At 41.7% G+C, this 18,006-nt stretch overlaps 1 protein-coding gene across 6 annotated transcripts in view; it reads right to left on the bottom strand.

Moving 5' to 3' along the window:
- Positions 1-15,376, bottom strand: part of satb2 (SATB homeobox 2) — a 65,240-nt gene extending 49,864 nt beyond the window's left edge. For 3 of the 6 annotated variants that reach the window (XM_051403745.1, XM_051403747.1, XM_051403748.1), the window contains exons 1-2: positions 15,355-15,376; positions 5,778-5,916 (exon numbers count right to left, since the gene is read on the bottom strand). In XM_051403745.1, coding sequence (XP_051259705.1) covers positions 5,778-5,916; positions 15,355-15,357 — 142 coding nt within the window. In that variant the 5' untranslated portion in view covers positions 15,358-15,376. Of the gene's footprint in view, positions 1-573; positions 644-5,777; positions 6,578-8,443; positions 8,464-15,354 lie in introns of those variants that run through there. The other 3 variants (XM_051403750.1, XM_051403749.1, XM_051403746.1) reach the window with 3 other exon arrangements.
- Between the last annotated feature and the right edge of the window lie 2,630 nt (positions 15,377-18,006).

The following is an 18,006-nucleotide window of genomic DNA, read 5'->3' as shown; positions in this document are numbered from 1 at the left end:
AAAGCCAGTCTAAACTCTACAAATCAGACGGCTGACAAACACTGATTAGTAGTCCCATCCATTTAAAAGACATACAGTGTAATGACTGGTGTAAAGAAGTGTAAAGTGGGAACTGCAGCAGAGGAACCATCTAATCGTACATTTTTTCGTTTATTTTTATTCCATTCACTCTCTCTCGTGCCTTTATTTCCACCTCACCTTGATCACATTTGGAAAAACACTTTTAGCCAGCTGTGTTAATGTCAGTCCTCTGATCAGGCACAAAATGTAAAAATTCAGGAGGAAGAACAGTAAAAAGAAAAATGGTTGTATGTTTTTAAGATGCACTGTAGAACTCCACACACACACACACACACACACACACACACACACGTCTTCACTGTAATCCCATTGTGATAAGTGTGCAGCAAACAGAGAGCAGTGAACGCTGCAGCTCCGAAACTGACTCTGAGATTTAAAAGAAGTACAACAGGGATTACTGTGGGTGAAAAGTTAACTGCAGGATAAAATGTTCAGCCTGTACATGTATGAAACCAATGGATCTCAAAGCGTTACCAAGAAACACAAACTGACCTCCAATGCCGCAGAGCTGAAGAACCAAAACTACATGTCCTCTGAGCCTCCCCTGCTCTAACTGCCTCCCCGGTATCTCTCTTACCGTTATGATACGTGTCTGCTTAATGGAGGGTTGTGCCTTCAACATGCAAACCAGACAGAAACAGAGAGAGAAAGAGGGAGAGTGAATTATGAGGGTGTTATTAGCACTGATAGCAAAGGGGCTGGACCCTATAGGAAAATATTCAGATACGGCTGCTCTTCCCGCTCAGGATCCACTTTTATAGCCAGGTTATCAAGCTATTGGTTAATGCTTGGCTCTGCAGCACAGATAAAAGGAGGCGGGGGGAGGACGGGGAGGAGGTGGGGTGACGTAAAAGCCCTGCACACGCATCAAAATGCACACATACATGTATGCACAGGGAGGGACACGCATAATGAAGCTGGGATGTTTCGGTCACTATTAGTGAGCACAAAGACGTTCAGGAGGCACAGAAATGCTGATTCTCTGGGTTTGTTTTTTAGAGTCTGAAAAACAAAATGGGAACAACATGAAACTTTTTTTTTTAATGCGGCTGTTTATGAGAAATGATCGCTGTTAGGGAAGGTTACATTATTGTGGAATTTGCCGTTTATGGCCATCAGATGTGTTACTGCCAGAACCTATGATGTGGGGAGAGTTGGTGTGATGGGAAGAGAGACCTTTATGACAAACACACAGACTGAACTTCTTTTTTTTTTTAGCTCTGGAGAGGGTCCACAGGCTCAAACACACACACACACACACACACACACACACACACACACTAAGAGAGGAAAATAACCAGGGCTGAGGGGGCGAGACGAAGGCCTCCTGGCAAACATGTTTGGCTGTCTCGTAAACATCTCATTTGATAATACGGGCTGAAGAGTTAACAGTTCATAGCCTCGCCCTTGCAGCGAGAGGATGCACACGCGTGCTTAAACACACACACACACACAGACAGACACTAAGCCGCACAAACCACAGCCAGCGTGCTACACAGACTCTCTGCTTTAACACTTCCAGGGACCACACACTGACTCAGAACACAGCCACTCACAGCAGGGACAAATAAGAGTGTGAGGTGCAAACACACAGCATGGGGGCGTGAGGGTGGACAAATAGTGTCAGTCCAGGACGGGTGATGCAGCTTTTATGAAACGCTCGCACAGTGCTGTAACATCCCATACGGACCGATGCCAAACCCATCCACCACAGCTCCCACCAGCCTCACCAGAACGGGAAGAACTGTGGAAGGGGGGGGCGGGAGAGCTGGGGAGCTCAGGTCTCAGCGTCCACATGCCAGAGGTTTCTCACTCACATTAGGTCTTGAATGAATTTAGCTGATGATGAAACTTGCACAGGGCTGAATGAGAGACATTGTGGAGATCTGCGAGTGAGCAGTGACGCCCACGGCCGGAGAGAGGAGCATCATTAGAGAAGCTCCTCTCTGCCCACAGAGGTCCTCCACTATCTAATCTGCACTTTAATAGTGCAGACACACCCATATTACGTGTGAACAGATAGCTGGGTTCACAGAGGGAGGCAGTGAGACTGGAGGAGTTACTGAAACACTGAAATGGAGGATTTGAAGTTGGATTAGTGCTGACACCATACTGTAAAAAAAAGACTGCTATTATTTTGACAGATATTGTGATTGCGATATAATTTACAATTAGTGGGGGTGATCATTTTTTATTACAATTTTCATTTTCACTGAAAAAAATGATTAAAATCAAGATGATGTGACGTTTGCTGGGGTCTTTAGGAAACACATGTTTTCTTTAATCTGGAGAACAGGATTTATAGGTCAGGGAATCTCTGCAGTAATACAGTAATTCATTATAATGCTGTTTGTCACACTTTTATCAAAAAATTGTAGCTTCTGCAATTAGCCTATTACATTTTTCCATATTGTGGTTTTAATAATATTCCAATTAATTGTGCAGCCATAAGTTATGTTATTGATTTCTTGCTCTAAATGAATTGAGATTGGTTAGACTGTGTTAAAGTGAAATTGACCTTTAAGAAGTTACAATAAATAAGAAATTAACAGCCAGGGGTGGATCTAGAGGAGTGGCAGCTGCCGTCCTTAGAAAATATGCCTGGCCGCCCCAGTCTAGTGACAAATTAAATTTAACAGATTAATTTAAATTAAAAATAACATGTTAACAGGCAGAAATGAATTTAATGATCTATTACAGCCAAATTTTAGACTAGGTGATAGGCTTACGTTCAATGAAGACGAGGAGATTTGGAAATAAAAGAGTTCATTGATCTCTAATGCCACCTTTAAATATTTCTATTAAGTGTTTTACTAATGTGCCACAATAATGAGTTTAAATATCTTCATTTGAGGGATTTTCCAAGCAAATAATGATATATGTGATTGTGATTAAATCAGCAGATATTTCTGCCACCCCTTAAAGTCTCCAGGACACCGTCTGGACCCCCCATGAGTATTTCTCTAGATCCACCCCTGGATATACCATGTGACATCTAACTAATACATGCAATGACTTAAATTTAATTTGAAAAATATTTGAAAATCACATTTGCCTGTATGCTGTGAATTTATGAACTGTGTAATGTCTCAAAGCCACATGTGAATATCGATTATTCACATTGTGCTCCACATATGATTATTATGTAAAATGTGCTTCCATGAATATTTCTCTAGATCCAACCCTGTAAAGACTAAAGGAATAAAATAATATATCAGCTTCTGAAAAAAACTACAAAGTCGAGCTAAAAAAACGTGACGTTATCTGCATGAAATTGTCGACCATGAATAATTTGCGCATCGCCATCAGCGCCTCAAATCTTCTCCTCGCCACTTTGCGGCAGAATGAAAAAAGCTACAGTTCAGTGAAAGCCAGACAAAATAGTCACAAGTCTCCCACTCTTTCTGACACGCGGACTCTTTACACATGCCCCCCCCCCTGCACGACCCGACAGACTTTTTTAACATCTGAGTAAACTTTAAACAGAGAGACGGGCCAGCAGAAACCTGCAGCCTCCCATCACATCAGCTGAAACGAATTCGTTTTTCCTCGCGGTTGCCTCCAAAGAATTCCGTGTTTTTATTTATTTATTTATGTATGTTATTTTTCTAGTGCTGGGGGGATCTGATGGACTCTTGTGGGAGAGAGAAAACGGGTACAGTGTCGGCCAGTGTTGGCTTATAACGCCTCACGGTGCCGTCATTATTATTTCTATTAATTATTAGGCCTATTCTAATCATATCCATTCTATTACACTTGCCGATACGTGTAAAATGTCTCTAAATATTCATCTGATTATCCAAATTCTCCACTCGCCACGCTTTACCTGCTCAGGTGAGAAATCCCGATTAAAGTGAGATTTCTGTGCACGGAAGCTGGCGTTTGACAGGCTGCAAACATATTAGCTGTTTGGATTGCTGCTGGCGGGTTTGCAAGAGAGGAGAGCCGTGAGTCAGTCTGCTCTTTCTTTAAATATCAGAGAGGACGACGGCAGAAGGTAGAAGCTGCTGTCAGGTAGAGAGCAGAAATAAGAGAATAAAACGCTTTTAATAAATATATTAAAGCGGGCACCTTGCTCCCGGACACCCAGCGCCTGCCCTGTCTGTGATACACTTCAAAACTTGTATTTAAAATTCACAATTCATTCAGAAATGTACACAAGGATGTGATTTGTAGTCTTTTAAAGCAGGACAAACTATTGCTCCTGACATGACGGCCTGCAGAAGGACTGGTTCTCATTTGGAGCCAAACGCATTTGGCTCGAGTTTCCTCTGATTACGCAGAGCAGACTGGAGGCCTCTCAGTCCCAAACACTGCCCAGTCCCCGCTCAGACCCGAGCTTTAGGGTCTCTCCATATTCCTGGATGTTTTCCGGACATTTTCACCTGTTGTGTGAAGCTATCTTCGCTCTGGGTGTGTGTGTCGCGGAGGTGAAAGGCCTCTGTACTGCAGCTTCCGAAAACACCCGCACCGTGTTCTACAGCTCTCTGTCCCCCCGCTATGTTTTATTCATCGTTTGTCCCGTTTGCTGGAGAACATGCAGTTTGAAAGTGTGTTAAACAGTAACAGCAGTAACACCTCTCAGTCATCGGTCAGCCATTATTATTTTCAAAAAGTTAAAAAGTGACAAAGCGGACAGAACCGCTGGACTGATGTTGTGACGCATTTTCAAAACCTTTTCTTGTTTTTTTTATTACTAAAGAGAATTTTTTTTTTTTTTTTTACCTTATCTGTGTTTTAATCTACACACACACACACACACACACACACACACACACACACACACACACACACACACACACACACACACACAACTACCCCAATCACCCATATATCACATATATATATATATATATATATAGAGAGAGAGAGAGAGAGAGAGAGAGAGAGAGAGAGATAAATAGGCCATATATAAAATCTCTGATGTAAATTATTCTGAACAATAAATCTTAAAATACTGCCCGCCAACGCTCCAAAAGAGCTTTAAAAAAGGAGCAAAACGCAGCCTGAAATATTTAACTTGCAATATGCACACAGGCTGAGCTCTTTAAGAACTCATAGGTGACACATCAGCATCTTGTTGCATATTTAAAATAATTCAAATACAATTCATATTTCGTTAAAAAAAAAAAAAAGAAAAAAAAAAACACCAAAACAATAGGCTACTGATAGTAAAGGAAATACATTTTACTTCGAGACACACCAAAGAGCCAAGAAGTTGCAACATTAATTAAATATGCCTGAATTTGTAAAAACTGATAATAAAGATTAATCTATCATTACTATAGAAAAATGACGAATTGCTAATGTATAGTTATGGAAATAACTTATATTATCTTAAGATAGATGGACTCATTAGCACTAACAACTATAATATGTGCCCTAGTAGTGGTGGTAATAATAATAATAATAATAATAATCATTTTTAGTTGTATTAAGTTTGGTATTAGTTTGATCAATGTCACTGACACATTAATACACTAATAGAATAATACACTCATAAATAATAATCAATTATTATTTGTATTTTTTAAATCATTTATCATTTATAACTATTTCATCATAATTTGCAGCCACTTTTATCATACACATGCTGCCTGTGTGTGTGAGTGTGTAACACAAGGGTGTGTGTGTGTGTGTGTGTGTGTGTGTGTGTGTGTGTGTGTGTGTGTGTGTGTGTGTGTGTAAGTACTCACTGTTTACGGCGTGTCTGAATCGCTGCTGGCCGCTGAGGAGGCTCTGTCCATTGATCAGGAGTATTGAATCCAGGGCTGGGCTGTGGTTCGGCTGTCCTGGGTACACGGGCGGATCACCACCGCTGGTCCTGGGCTGAATCTGGACTCGTCGGAGAGCCGGACCGGAGAGACGCAAAGGAGGGAAAGTTTAGTTAGAGGAGGTGGTGGCGGTGTGGGGCGGCGGGTGGAACGGCGACGATAGTGCGCAAGGCGGCGGAGTGGAGTGGAGAGGTGGACGCGGGACGCAGGAGGTGGACGGAGGATGCTCGTCTGTGTGTGGGGGAGTTGTGGGAGGGAGGGAGAGAGAGAGAGAGAGAGAGAGAGAGAGAGAGAGAGAGAGAGGGGGGAGGGAGACAGTTGTCCTGGAGTCGTGGACCCTTCTGTCGGACCTGAGCGCGCACAATATTGATATTTCAGATGCACTTTTTCCCGTCCTCCTTTTCTTTCCGCGTCTGTCCGCCTCTCAGCTGGAAACGCGGCTCAGTGGCACAAATCTGTCCTCTTAACTCGTGGCTTCATCCTCGAAAGAAGAGAGAGAGAGGGGGGAAAAGCACAAAAATAACGCGACGCCGCGGGGGAAACGCTCAGACGTGAGACAACCCGGAAGAAAAGGACATAAAGCTGACCGAAAGGCGCGCGGCGGTGTGTGAGTTACAGAGATAGCGGGCTTTTGTCGGTGCAGAGGACCAGGTTCCAATCAGACTGTGTCACTTTCAATCTTCCCTGTGCCAACGGGCGCACTGACTGACTGATAGAGGGAGGAGAGAAGGGAGGAGAGACAAAGAGAGAGAGAGAGAGGGGAGGGGAGGGAGTTTAGAGGGGGCGTCCAAAAGAACGGATCTGACCCATGGAAGCGTTTGGTGGGACGGATCTCGCTTGTAGGACACAGAGAGTGATATAAAAGTGTCCATCAGAAGTTTTTTTTGTTTTTGTTTTTTCAGAAATCGCTATTCTAAACACCTCCACGTCGGGGGGGGGGCACCCACAGTTGGTCCGTGGGCTGTGCAGACTCAGTTCTTTTCTCTTCACATGTTTAAAGAATGTCTGTTTTAACTTTTAAACAGTGTAATCATTTTCTAACCATATGTTACCGAAATCTTCCTCCCGGGGCCAGCATACTATCAGAAAGACCTTGACATTAAAAAAAAAAAAGATAGAGCGCTCTGTTGATACTTTTCCAGAGTGGGACATTTCTGCCTCACGCAGCACTAACTTATCGTGCTGCTATCAGCCCCCCTCTAATACTTTCACGCGTCGGTATCATCCCACAGATAATCCGCCCAAGCTGAAGTCCACGGCTGATACATGTTAATAAGTAGCCTAATAATAAGACAGATATGATCTCTCTCTCTCTCTCTCTCTCTCTCTCTCTCTCTGCATTCTCAGTCTGTCCTCATTAGACAATGGCAGCAGTGCGCGCTGTTGCGGGATGCCTGTTAATGATAAACCCGCCCCCCCCTCCTCACCCTCCACACAGTATATGAGAAATGGAAAAAAGCAAGCTAATGTTCTGCCCTCAGTATTCAGTGTTAAACCCACTGGATGTTGGTTTACATGTCGGCCAGCAGCAGCTGTGAGGAGGTCATCATTGTGGTCAGAGTCCTGCGCGCCGCAGCCAGTGCGCATTGTCTGAGCGGCCCCCTCTGTGTCTCTCTGAACATCCTACACATAGCAGCTGCTTTGAGAGTTAATACTGAAAATACAGATTACTGTAATAATGTTCGCTCGTTTTTACACAATATCGGCTGCCAGCTGTGCGTCAGGCCTGTGCGCATTTGGATCCAGATTGGCATGGATCATTTATATATTTATAAAATGCAGATGAGATTATTTCACTTTTTGCCACATCAGTATTTGTTTAACCCACTAACGGGGGTGAGAAATGTAAACTTATTTGAACAAAAATGAGACAGAATTGCTGTGATTGACCACAGTGTATGAATATTTGATGTTGTTCGAAAGATTTTTACGCAGCTTCCTCCTGTGTCTCAGTGGACGTACCGAGGCTCAGATTGCATGTACCACTGTAGGCCTGTCTATGGCCTTAAAGTAAACTGCAAGAAGGGAGCCCTTCATGCACATTTTTAACAGTAGCATGCGCAACCGAGTTGAGCAACTCAAATGAAGCCACAGGTTTGTCACATCTGCGACACCGTGAACTGTGCCGAAAATGCGCACAGGCACGCTGGCAGCAGTTCGGAGCGGTATGTTGCTGTGAGAGTAACCGCGGACGGATTAGTCCTGGCCTCTGGGTGTTCAGCTAGCGGGGTCCGCTAACAGAGCATGTTCCGCGTGTGTGCGTCGCCAGTCGTGCGCGCAGCTTTCCAGGAACGAGATTCAAGGCCTGCTTTTTGGAGCTCGTGGTCAAGAGCAGGTAGAACTTAACACAATCTGTGTGACTTAAAGCAAATGAAAACCATCATAAAGTTTACTGGTACAAACACTGAACAGACTGAGGTGAAAGCTGCGGAGGCTTAATTAAAACCTGCTTTGGAGAGAAGCGCTCTGCTGTCAGGATTAAAGACTCTTTACCACTTTACATTTACAGTCACATTAAGGCATGAGTCTCGCGCACTACATCAGGAGCGTGATCACCACCAACACCGTAAAAAACAGCCTTAACCCACCTTTTAATGAAGCCTGTTTATCAGCGTTAGGACACCTGGCTGCTCTGCTGCTGTGAAGTCAGGATTAAGTGGAAGCAGACGGTGGCTGAGAGCCAGTCCGCTTCTCTCTGCTCATTCGTCAATATTATTAAATATGATAATGACGGTGATGATGATGTCGGTGCGCGAGGCAGCAGCGTGAGAGAGACGTGTGCATTAAACGCAGGCCTAAAAGGACCGATGTGGCAAACCGAGTGTGTTTGTGCGTGAGAGATCTTATTAAAGAATTTCTGTACAGTAAAATGAACAGATTGGGATTGGAGTGAGGGTTGGTGGCGTTTACAAGTCTGCTGAATTCTCTCAGTTATTTTAATTCCACCGTAAAGGGCTCGTTAGACAGCGTTAAAGTCGATTTAAAGCTTTATTTCTCACCACGCAGGCTGGGGAGCCCAAAGTGTCTGCGGTTGTTTGGGATATTCAGCTCCAAACTTTCCCCTCTGGCGGAGGGGAAGAACGCTCTTTACCGACAGCCACGTGATCTGTAGTTGATTTTGATTTATAATAGACAATTATTTTGAGATGAAGTGGAGTAATCAGGGGCGGATCTAGATGGGTGGCAGCCCTAAACACCCCAGTTTGTCAAATTTAACACACAAATTTAGATTAATTTAAAAAAAAAATGTGCTAAAACCCGAAATGAATAAATAAAACATAAATGATAAAACAATGTATTGATTTCTAATAGATATTTATATCTAATGTGCCACAATAATGTTTTGAGTTCAAATATCTTCATTTGGCGGCTTTTCCAAGCAAATAATGATATATGTGATTGTGATTCAATCAGCAGATATTTCAGTCTCCATGCCACCCTCTGGACCCCCCCTGAATATTTCTCTAGATCCACCCCTGTCAGTGTTTGAAACTTGTTGGATTCCCATAAATATTTCGTTCTGTTGCTGCCTCACAAGATGCTTTAAATGTGTGAAGATGTTGTAACTGTCATGCATTTATTTCTGCTTAATCCAGTGTATTCCATGAAAATGTATTTTGGATGAAATCTAAAATCACTGCAGTTATGACGATTGAATCAAGTTTACACTGATCAAGAAAAATGAACTAAAATAACAGGAAAAATAAAATAAATTACAGACATATGTTCTCCTCTATATGTAAGTATTTAAATGATTTGTCTCAGATCAGGATAACATGTATAACACAGCCTTATTGTGTCAGGTTGAATTCAGAGTTTTGTCTGAAACCCGGTGAGAGGAGAATGAAGCGGGGAGCGCTGTGAACATGCACTGCTCTGTATTTACTCAGAGAAATGTTCTGTTAACTAACCGCATCATGCGTATCTCAACTCATCATGCGGAGACTCTGGGTCGCAGCAGGAGCGCTGAATTATTGAAGCCCCGGTAGGGAATCGTTTGCTTGCAGAGCTCCTCCGCTGCATCACTTACCAAACTCCTTCCCCCCTCTCTCTGTCTCTCTATTTTCCATTTCTTGGGCAACTAGGAGTCTAGGAACGAGCTCCAAACAGGCGTAAAAATCAAACCGTGGGGCGGAATGAAATATTGATCCCTGAAATAGCCCCGACGGAAAACAAATCCAGAGGACGGGTGTGAATTATTGATCATTGATTCTGCTAGTAGAACATGATAGTGAATGGAGAGTGATGTGGGCCAGATAGGGTTACCGTGTGCACATTTTCCGCACAGGTAAGTGGAGTGTGTCTGTGTGGGACTTCGAGGACACATTTCAGAATAAAAGCAGGGGCGGATCTCGAGAAATGAGGGGGCATTGGGGCCTTTAAGGGGTGGCAGAAATATCTGCTGATTTAATCACAAACAACATATTTTAATATTTGCTTGGAAAATCCCCCAAATGAAGAATATTACATTATTTTGGCACATTTTAAATAGAAACATTTAAAGTTGTTTTATTTCCAAATACATTTCTTTTTTTAAATTTAACTTAACCCATCGATGAGTCTAAAATGTGGCCATGACACATCATTAAACCAATTTCCGTTTTTAACATTATTTTTAAAATCAGTCTAAATGAATGTGTTAAATGTGACAGTATTCTACACCAAACTGGGGTGGCCAGGCATTTTTTAGGAGGAAACTGCTACCCCTTTAGATCTGACCTGACTAAAGACCAGTTAATTGGGGACAAGTGGGGATAAAAAGTGTCCCCAAGTAGGAAAAAGCTGATTTTGGTGTCACTGCTTAAGGTTAGGGAAAGTCTCCAGGAAATGAATGTAAGTGTGTGCGTGTGTGTGTGTGTGTGTGTGTGTGTGTGTGTGTGTGTGTGTGTGTGTGTGTGTGTGTGTGTGTGTGTGTGTGTGTGTGTCTGCGCGCGCGTGTGTGTGCATACGCCACCCCACCTCCGCTCCCATTTTTTTTAAAAGCAAAGAAAGACAATAATAACAGTCCTCTGTATATTTCACATGCAGGCAGCGGGCCGTTTACGCACAGTGATGGTGTGAGTTTAAGCAGAGCCGGCCTCCGGCACAAAGCTCATTTCAAATTCAAAAAGTCAGCAGAATCATTTAGAGAAGAATGTATCTGGCTTGGATCAGACAAAACCAAACATTTAATAAATAACCTCGAATTCCAAAGGATGCAGGACACGCACTCACAGAAACCCACAATTTAACTCCTGCAACTTTTATCCTGATGATAAAAAAAAAACAAAAGTGCGTCTCTGAACCGTCCCTGTGGAATCCCCATCAGGAGCTCTGCCACTCACCTGTTCCTGTAGCCTATATACCACTGTAGGTCACATCATGTGTCTGTTATTTGGTTCCGTGTGATTTGTCAGAACATCTGTTGAGGAACCCGGACGCATCGTTTGGTGCAAACAGCGCGGCTGTGTGGTGAAGAGGAAGACACAGAACCAACAGAGGGGACAGGAAAGACGAGGCCAGAGGCACCAAAGTCTTCATCGGAAAGACTAACGCAGGAGCCGGATGGAGCCTCTCAGAATGGCTCTACCCGTTCTATTGGAGCAGAGTGTGGGCTTTAAGTCCCTCCAGTGACAGATCCAAATGAACCCCAGAGAGGACTGTCCATCTGGGGCAGACGTTTAGCAGAGACAACATCCGTCACATCAGACAGGTTTTAGGTCGCTGGAAGCCTTCTTGATACAAATACAATACACATATACCCATATTTTAATCAGTTTGTTGTTTGTAAGAAACCAGAAACACAGGTAAGAAGAAATGTTCTACTGGGATACTAAAACATGCTGATTCATTCTTTAGGATAAGAACCCGCACACACAGCAGGAGCCGATGTCTGAGCCGATCTCTGAGCTGATAGCAGATCAGGTATTTCTTAATAAATCCAACTGTTCAGATGCTTCAGAAACGCAACGAAAATCAGCCAGATTGGATTGTCTTGAACCTCCTCACATGGCCATTTCACTCCATAACTGAATCATGGTCGTATATGAGCGATGCGTTGGACTGGTGGGGGGCAGAGGATGAGTGACACAAGTCGTGTTTAAATAAAAAGAGAGGCCTTCAAGGCTAAGATAGAAAGTGAGCCAGGGAAGTGGAGAGAGACACTGATCTGATCTGAGCACGGATATTCAGCTCAACTCAAATAGATCATGGAACATCAAAAGAATGAAACATCATAATGATGTAGTATTGTTGAATTAATAACATCAATAAACACAATGCAACCCCACAGAATTCGGTTATATATTACTAATAATAATAATAATAATAAGGCAGTTTGTGCTAATAATAATAATAATAATAATAATAATAATAATAATAATAATAATAATGCAATAAACATTTAATTTGAATAAAGTGTTCCTTGTTACCCTACTGTTTAATTTCGAAACATATTATTATTATTATTATTATTATTATTATTATTATTATTATTATTATTGTTACTGAGGTGAACTGAATTGGTGCGTCCCGCAGCTCTCCGCTGTAATGAGGCGCTGATGGTTACACTCAGCTTTAATTGAAAAGGAAAGTAACTTAACGGATAACGAACAACAGGTGCGGGACACAAAACAGACTATTAAACAAAAAACCCGAGCACAAATAAATACATATTTTGCAGAACACCTATGTCAGATTGTTGCAGTCGTTTCCCTGATTGGAGAACTTAGCGCTCACTTTCCTCTGCGTTAATACACAGATCGAAGGGCCCATACGCAGCACACACAGGATCCTCCTCATGGGTTTTACTGCGCCTGTGCTCTAATATCCCACCGGCTGGATTAAAGACTGTAATTGGCGGGTCAAAGCGCTCAAATGGCTTGTTTTTAAAGGATGTATCTCGTTTCCGTCGAGGATTAATTTGTCTTTTGCCGCACTTTCAACCCGTTTCCAAATTGCTTCCATACAGAGGTCAGCACTCACAGTCCATTACTGCTCCTTCACACAATCCTTCACTCCCACACCGCCGGCAACATCCACACACTACCCAACTTCATTTATAGGAGATCACTGCCTCTAATCGAATTATTATTATTATTATTATTATTATTATTATTATTATTATTATTATTATCATTATTATTATTATTATTATTATTATTATTATTATTATTATTATTATTATTATTATCATTATTATTATTATTATTCTATAGTAGGAGTATTAATTATTTTGTCAATAAGTATTAATATTGTATATATTATTATAAAATAGTTTTCATTATTTGAATTCTGATATTCTGATTCTAATTGAAATATGTCAGTACATATTGAAGGTTTTGTAGAATCTATAAAGCAAACAAAGGTTTGTGTGTGTGCAAATGTTGACCTGAAATGTTCAACATATTGACCTTTCTCCGGTAGCAATTAATAATAAGAAACTATTAATAAAAAGTTGTAAGAAATGGCTTTAAAAAAAAGAAATGGTTAAGAAAGGATTCACTGATCAGTTTTATTATTATACAGGACATTAATAATAAAACCTTTGGGTTGGCAGACTGTAAAAAAAATATGATTTTACTGTGAAAAACTGTCAAACCATTACAGTAAAATAGTGTAAACTCTAAATGCAGTTTCTGTAACAGTAAAAGAGTGTCATATCTCATGGCAAAACCTTACTCCTTCCTTATTTCTACAGCATTTTAAAGGATTATATACAGAGCAGTTCTTTTTATATATTACAGACTGTAAAGGAAAAAATAACATCTCATGGCAAAACTTCTTCTGTTGATGGTAAAAACAGCTTAAAATCAACAGTACTAATGTCCTTTTACTGTAATAGTACTATACTTATTTAAATTCTTTACAGTGCAGGTTGTGAATAATCTCTGACTGAGGATCTAGACCAAAATCCATTAATTAGCAAGTTATTAAGCATTTATTGATTGGATTATGAACTTAATTATAATTGGCCAAAGGGGTTTTTCACAAGCTGGAAATGTGTTCTTTTTGGTGACGTATAACTGATCTGTAAAGCAGTAGTAACTGAGTTATTAACAATTAATGAAGCCAAGTTATGTTGATAAGGTGCCTTAATAGAAAGTGGAGCAATCTTTCTACATTTCATTTTTGTTTTTCCACCACTGCTGTTTAACAAGGTTTGATTAAGAGAAAAATAATGATTTTATATTCATTTCTTTTCCTCTCAAACTGCAGAAGTTGTGTTTTCTGCAGCAGCCATAAAGCCCTTACGCCTATCTCAGCCTCTCAGCGTCTGGGCCCTTTGAGCTCTGCTCCGCGACACTGAGGATTGTTTTCCTTCTGGTGGGAGCCGCGGCCCTCGCTGGCAACCCTCTGCAGCCTCCTTCCCTCCCAATAAGTTCTTACCTGAAATCAAATCCGCCTGCTTAACGAGGAGGGAGCAGGCTGCAGGGAGAGAGGCGGTTGTGAGCGTCAGCACTCTGCACTATGTCATTGGGCACAAGTATTTGACAGTTGGAATTATCTGTAAATACTTCATTAAACTGTGTATGAGTTCCCCTCTTGTGCCTCATGGTCCACTTCTGGTAAGATTTACAAATGATAACATAAACACTTTGAAAAAGGAAAAAAAAAAGAAATTCAATTCTCATTTGAAAAGAATTGTAGAAGAAGGGGGACGGGGGGGTGATTGGGGCCCATGAGCAACAAAACAGCGGAGGTCTCTGTAATGAGGTTTGGAAAGCGTGTTCAGTGTTTGGGGGCCGCGGGTTTACTTGACCTTCCAGAGGGATTGTCTTCCAAACGGACAGCGTGCCAGAAGCTGAGCTGAGCTGTCCAGGCACTCACCACTGACTACCTGCGTTGTATTAAATCTGTTAGGAGTTTCTCAAAGTGCCCCAGACGACTGGGGTCAACTCATCAAAAAGGTGAGCCTGATTCATCCTGCAGTTTGGCCCTTAATATTCAGCCCCAATGAAATCAACTCTCTCTGCCAGTCCACTGTTTACAGCATGAAAGCTTCCCTTGATGGATTCTCGTTTCTCTCCCAAAAACACCAAGTAAAGCACTTACAAAGCTTGCCAGTAAAATAAAATGATCATCCAGGCTACACGCTGACACACACACCATAAAGTCACTCCAAATTCACCTCCGTTCTGCTCCTGCTGCTCACATTGCTTCACGGCTGACACAATCGCCCTGGCAAACCCGTGCACTCCCCACGTCAAGCTGTCTGTACTAATAACCAGGCAGCCGGGCCTCTTGTACCTGAGTGCCTCGTGTCAAGAGCAGGCTGATGTTCGGAGGAAACGGAAACTGATACGGTTTGAAAGTGGTGGAGGAGGTGGAGAAGGGGAGGACAAATTGAATATATAAAAGAGGAGGGAATGAGAAAGGGAGATTGCAGGTGGAGCTGCAGATGCTCTTGTCAGCAGGAAAAAACGATTTATGCAAGGGCTCCAAATGATTGAGTCTGAAAACCAGGACAAGAGCAAAACAATAAGCCCCCCCCCAACACACACACTCATACAGCTCCTACCATGAAGCATGCTGGTCCCAAGAGGCTTCTGGAAACGTGCCGTCCACGGTTGACGCCGGCGTCACTGACTTCCCAAACATCTCTAACTCCAAGACGCAGACGAGCAAACGGCCTTGTGGGTAAACAAGGGTGCAGGATAGTGGACGGTTTCACTTTGCAGGTCCCCCCCTGGGTGGGCGGAGCCTGTGCACTCAAAGTAAATGTCAATCATTTACTGTCAGACACCAATGAGGAAGCTTTTGTCTCCCAAAGTAAATCCCTGTGATTTCTCTAAAGGGAGTCAATGATTAAAAACATGCATTGAGGGACAGCCTATTGGCCTGTCAACTATTTAGTCTGTGTGTGTGTGTGTGTGTGTGTGTGTGTGTGTGTGTGTGTGTGTGTGTGTGTGTGTGTGTGTTGGCCAGTTCCTGAGTGGCTGTCAGAGCGATAATGATCTGGCCGGCTGTGCGGAGGGTGCAGGGTCAGAGGTGACCTCACTGCTGTGATCTTGTGTTTGTTATTGCTATGCTGCCCTTGAACGGGTTAACATAGCACACACTGCATCAGCTGGTCTGTGCACTTCCTCTGACACACACACAACACACACACACACACACAGACACAGCTCAGTCACCGGGCCTGTGAGCGGCGTCTGAGGGTCACTTCCACATGTGTTGATGGGCCCCTGAGTGAACTAATCTAAACTGGTGAAATGTTATCCCACTGCAGGGAGGACAGGAGCCCAAATGGCCCCACTACTGCGCTCTTTATCCTCTAATGTTCAGGGGAGCCAGCATGAACATGTTGGTGTGAAGCTCAGATGGCTTGAGGCTTTCGAGGTTGAGGTAAAAAGTATTAGTTGCAAGGGTTTATTTGTAATTTTCTTAAAATTTTCACATAACATTTTCTAAAGTGTTTCAATTTAACCACCTCAACACTTATCTTCCCAGCACAATGAGCTTAGTGGTAATGGGAAGCATAATGGTTCCGATTGCCTTTCAGTTTTCCGTTTAGTGTGTAACATTGAGGAGGATCTATTGTTAGTAATGGAATATAATATTCATAGATATGTTTTCATTAATGTATACCGTAATCTCCTGAATATGAGAATCATTGCATTATTGTTACCTTAGAATGAGCTGTTTTTATCTAGCGGGAGCAGGAACAGTTCCTCTTCTATGGAGGCTGCAATGTTAAACCGCCATGTTTCTACTGTAGCCCGGAACGGACAAACCAACCGCGCATTTCGCGGCCACTGTAATTTCTCCCTCGCACTTGGAGGGTGAAGCAACATAGTTGCAATCCACAACCACACTGCTAGATCGCACTAAATCCTACACACTGGACCTTTAGGTAAGAAAATACTGCACAAAAAGTGTGTTTAACAACAGCATCTCATACATTCTGTGTTTGATTTTTCAAACACTTTATTGAAGGTATGATGTTGAAAGTGAGTGAAATCTATTCAAATAAGATGCCCTGCTTTTACAGCTGCATCATTATACCAACGGTAATATATATATAAAAAATATTGTATTTATTTATTTATTTGTTTTTTGTTTGCTTTATTTTTTCAGAACATTTTGAAATCATTGCTAGAATTAAGCATACGGTTTCTGTGGGTTCGAATGCCATGAGTTTGCCAGCAGTGGAAGAGTTTAAAACAGTTGTTCTCTACCTGGCGTTCAGGATCCCCACCAGGGGTCCCCAAAGCTTCATGGGGGGGTCACAAGGCCTTCTTAATTTTATGGCGTGTAAGAAAATATACAGTAGTGCTATGTCTCAGCATTTGGTTTGCTTCTGTGAAAAAGAGTACATTTATTGTAAATTATCTAATAGAACAATGGCCAAATGTCAGGGACAAATAAATACAAAATATTGTCAAAAAGAAGCCTATTAAGTATGATTGTGAGAAATGATTAAAAAAATACAGATACAGACAAAGAATTTTATTAAAAGTTCCCAAAACAGGAAATAATCTGCCCAAAACTTATCCAAATCACTTGTTTTAGACAACCTTCCTGCAGTTACTGAGTTCACTATTTTGGTAAGTTGTACAGTTTTGAACATAATACAACATAAATATGTAACTTAGTCAGGGGTCATCAGTTTACTAAATAATAAAAAATGGGCCCTTAAGGAAAACGGTTGGGAACCACTGGTTTAAAAGATTATTGAGAAGAATGAAGCTACCAGATGAGAGTCAAGCTGATGAACAGTCCCTACAAGTTTACAAAAATGTAAAATGTTATTTATTTTGTACATTTTAGCCCAAATCCTAATTTCCTCCTTTCATGAATAAACTTGTATTTCTTTTTTTTTTCTGATCACTGATTCTCTGGTTATCTAACTGTTTAGTATTCATGTCATTTATGGAGATTCTATTTTACCTTGAACCACCTGTCTGGTCAAATGTTTTCATTTATCTGGTCCTCTTTTTGAGATTTGATAAATATGAAAAGATGGAAATACTGGACCTTTAAATCTTGCATGCAACACTGTAAGCTATCTTCCTGCAAAGAAAATATGTTAAAATATATGGTAATTCTGCTTTACAAACGTTAGAGCAAAAAGCACAAATATTCCCAAAAAGACAAAAACATTAAAAAAAATATTTTGCAAAGAAAGTTTGTGTGAATTTATCACTTATGAAACAAACCTTACATTTTA

The sequence above is a fragment of the Dicentrarchus labrax genome, unplaced genomic scaffold (genome assembly GCF_905237075.1).
Source record: "Dicentrarchus labrax unplaced genomic scaffold, dlabrax2021, whole genome shotgun sequence".
Classification (NCBI taxonomy): Eukaryota; Metazoa; Chordata; class Actinopteri; family Moronidae; genus Dicentrarchus; species Dicentrarchus labrax.
Note: the sequence above shows the minus strand (reverse complement) of the source record. Positions and strands in the feature narration are given on the sequence as shown.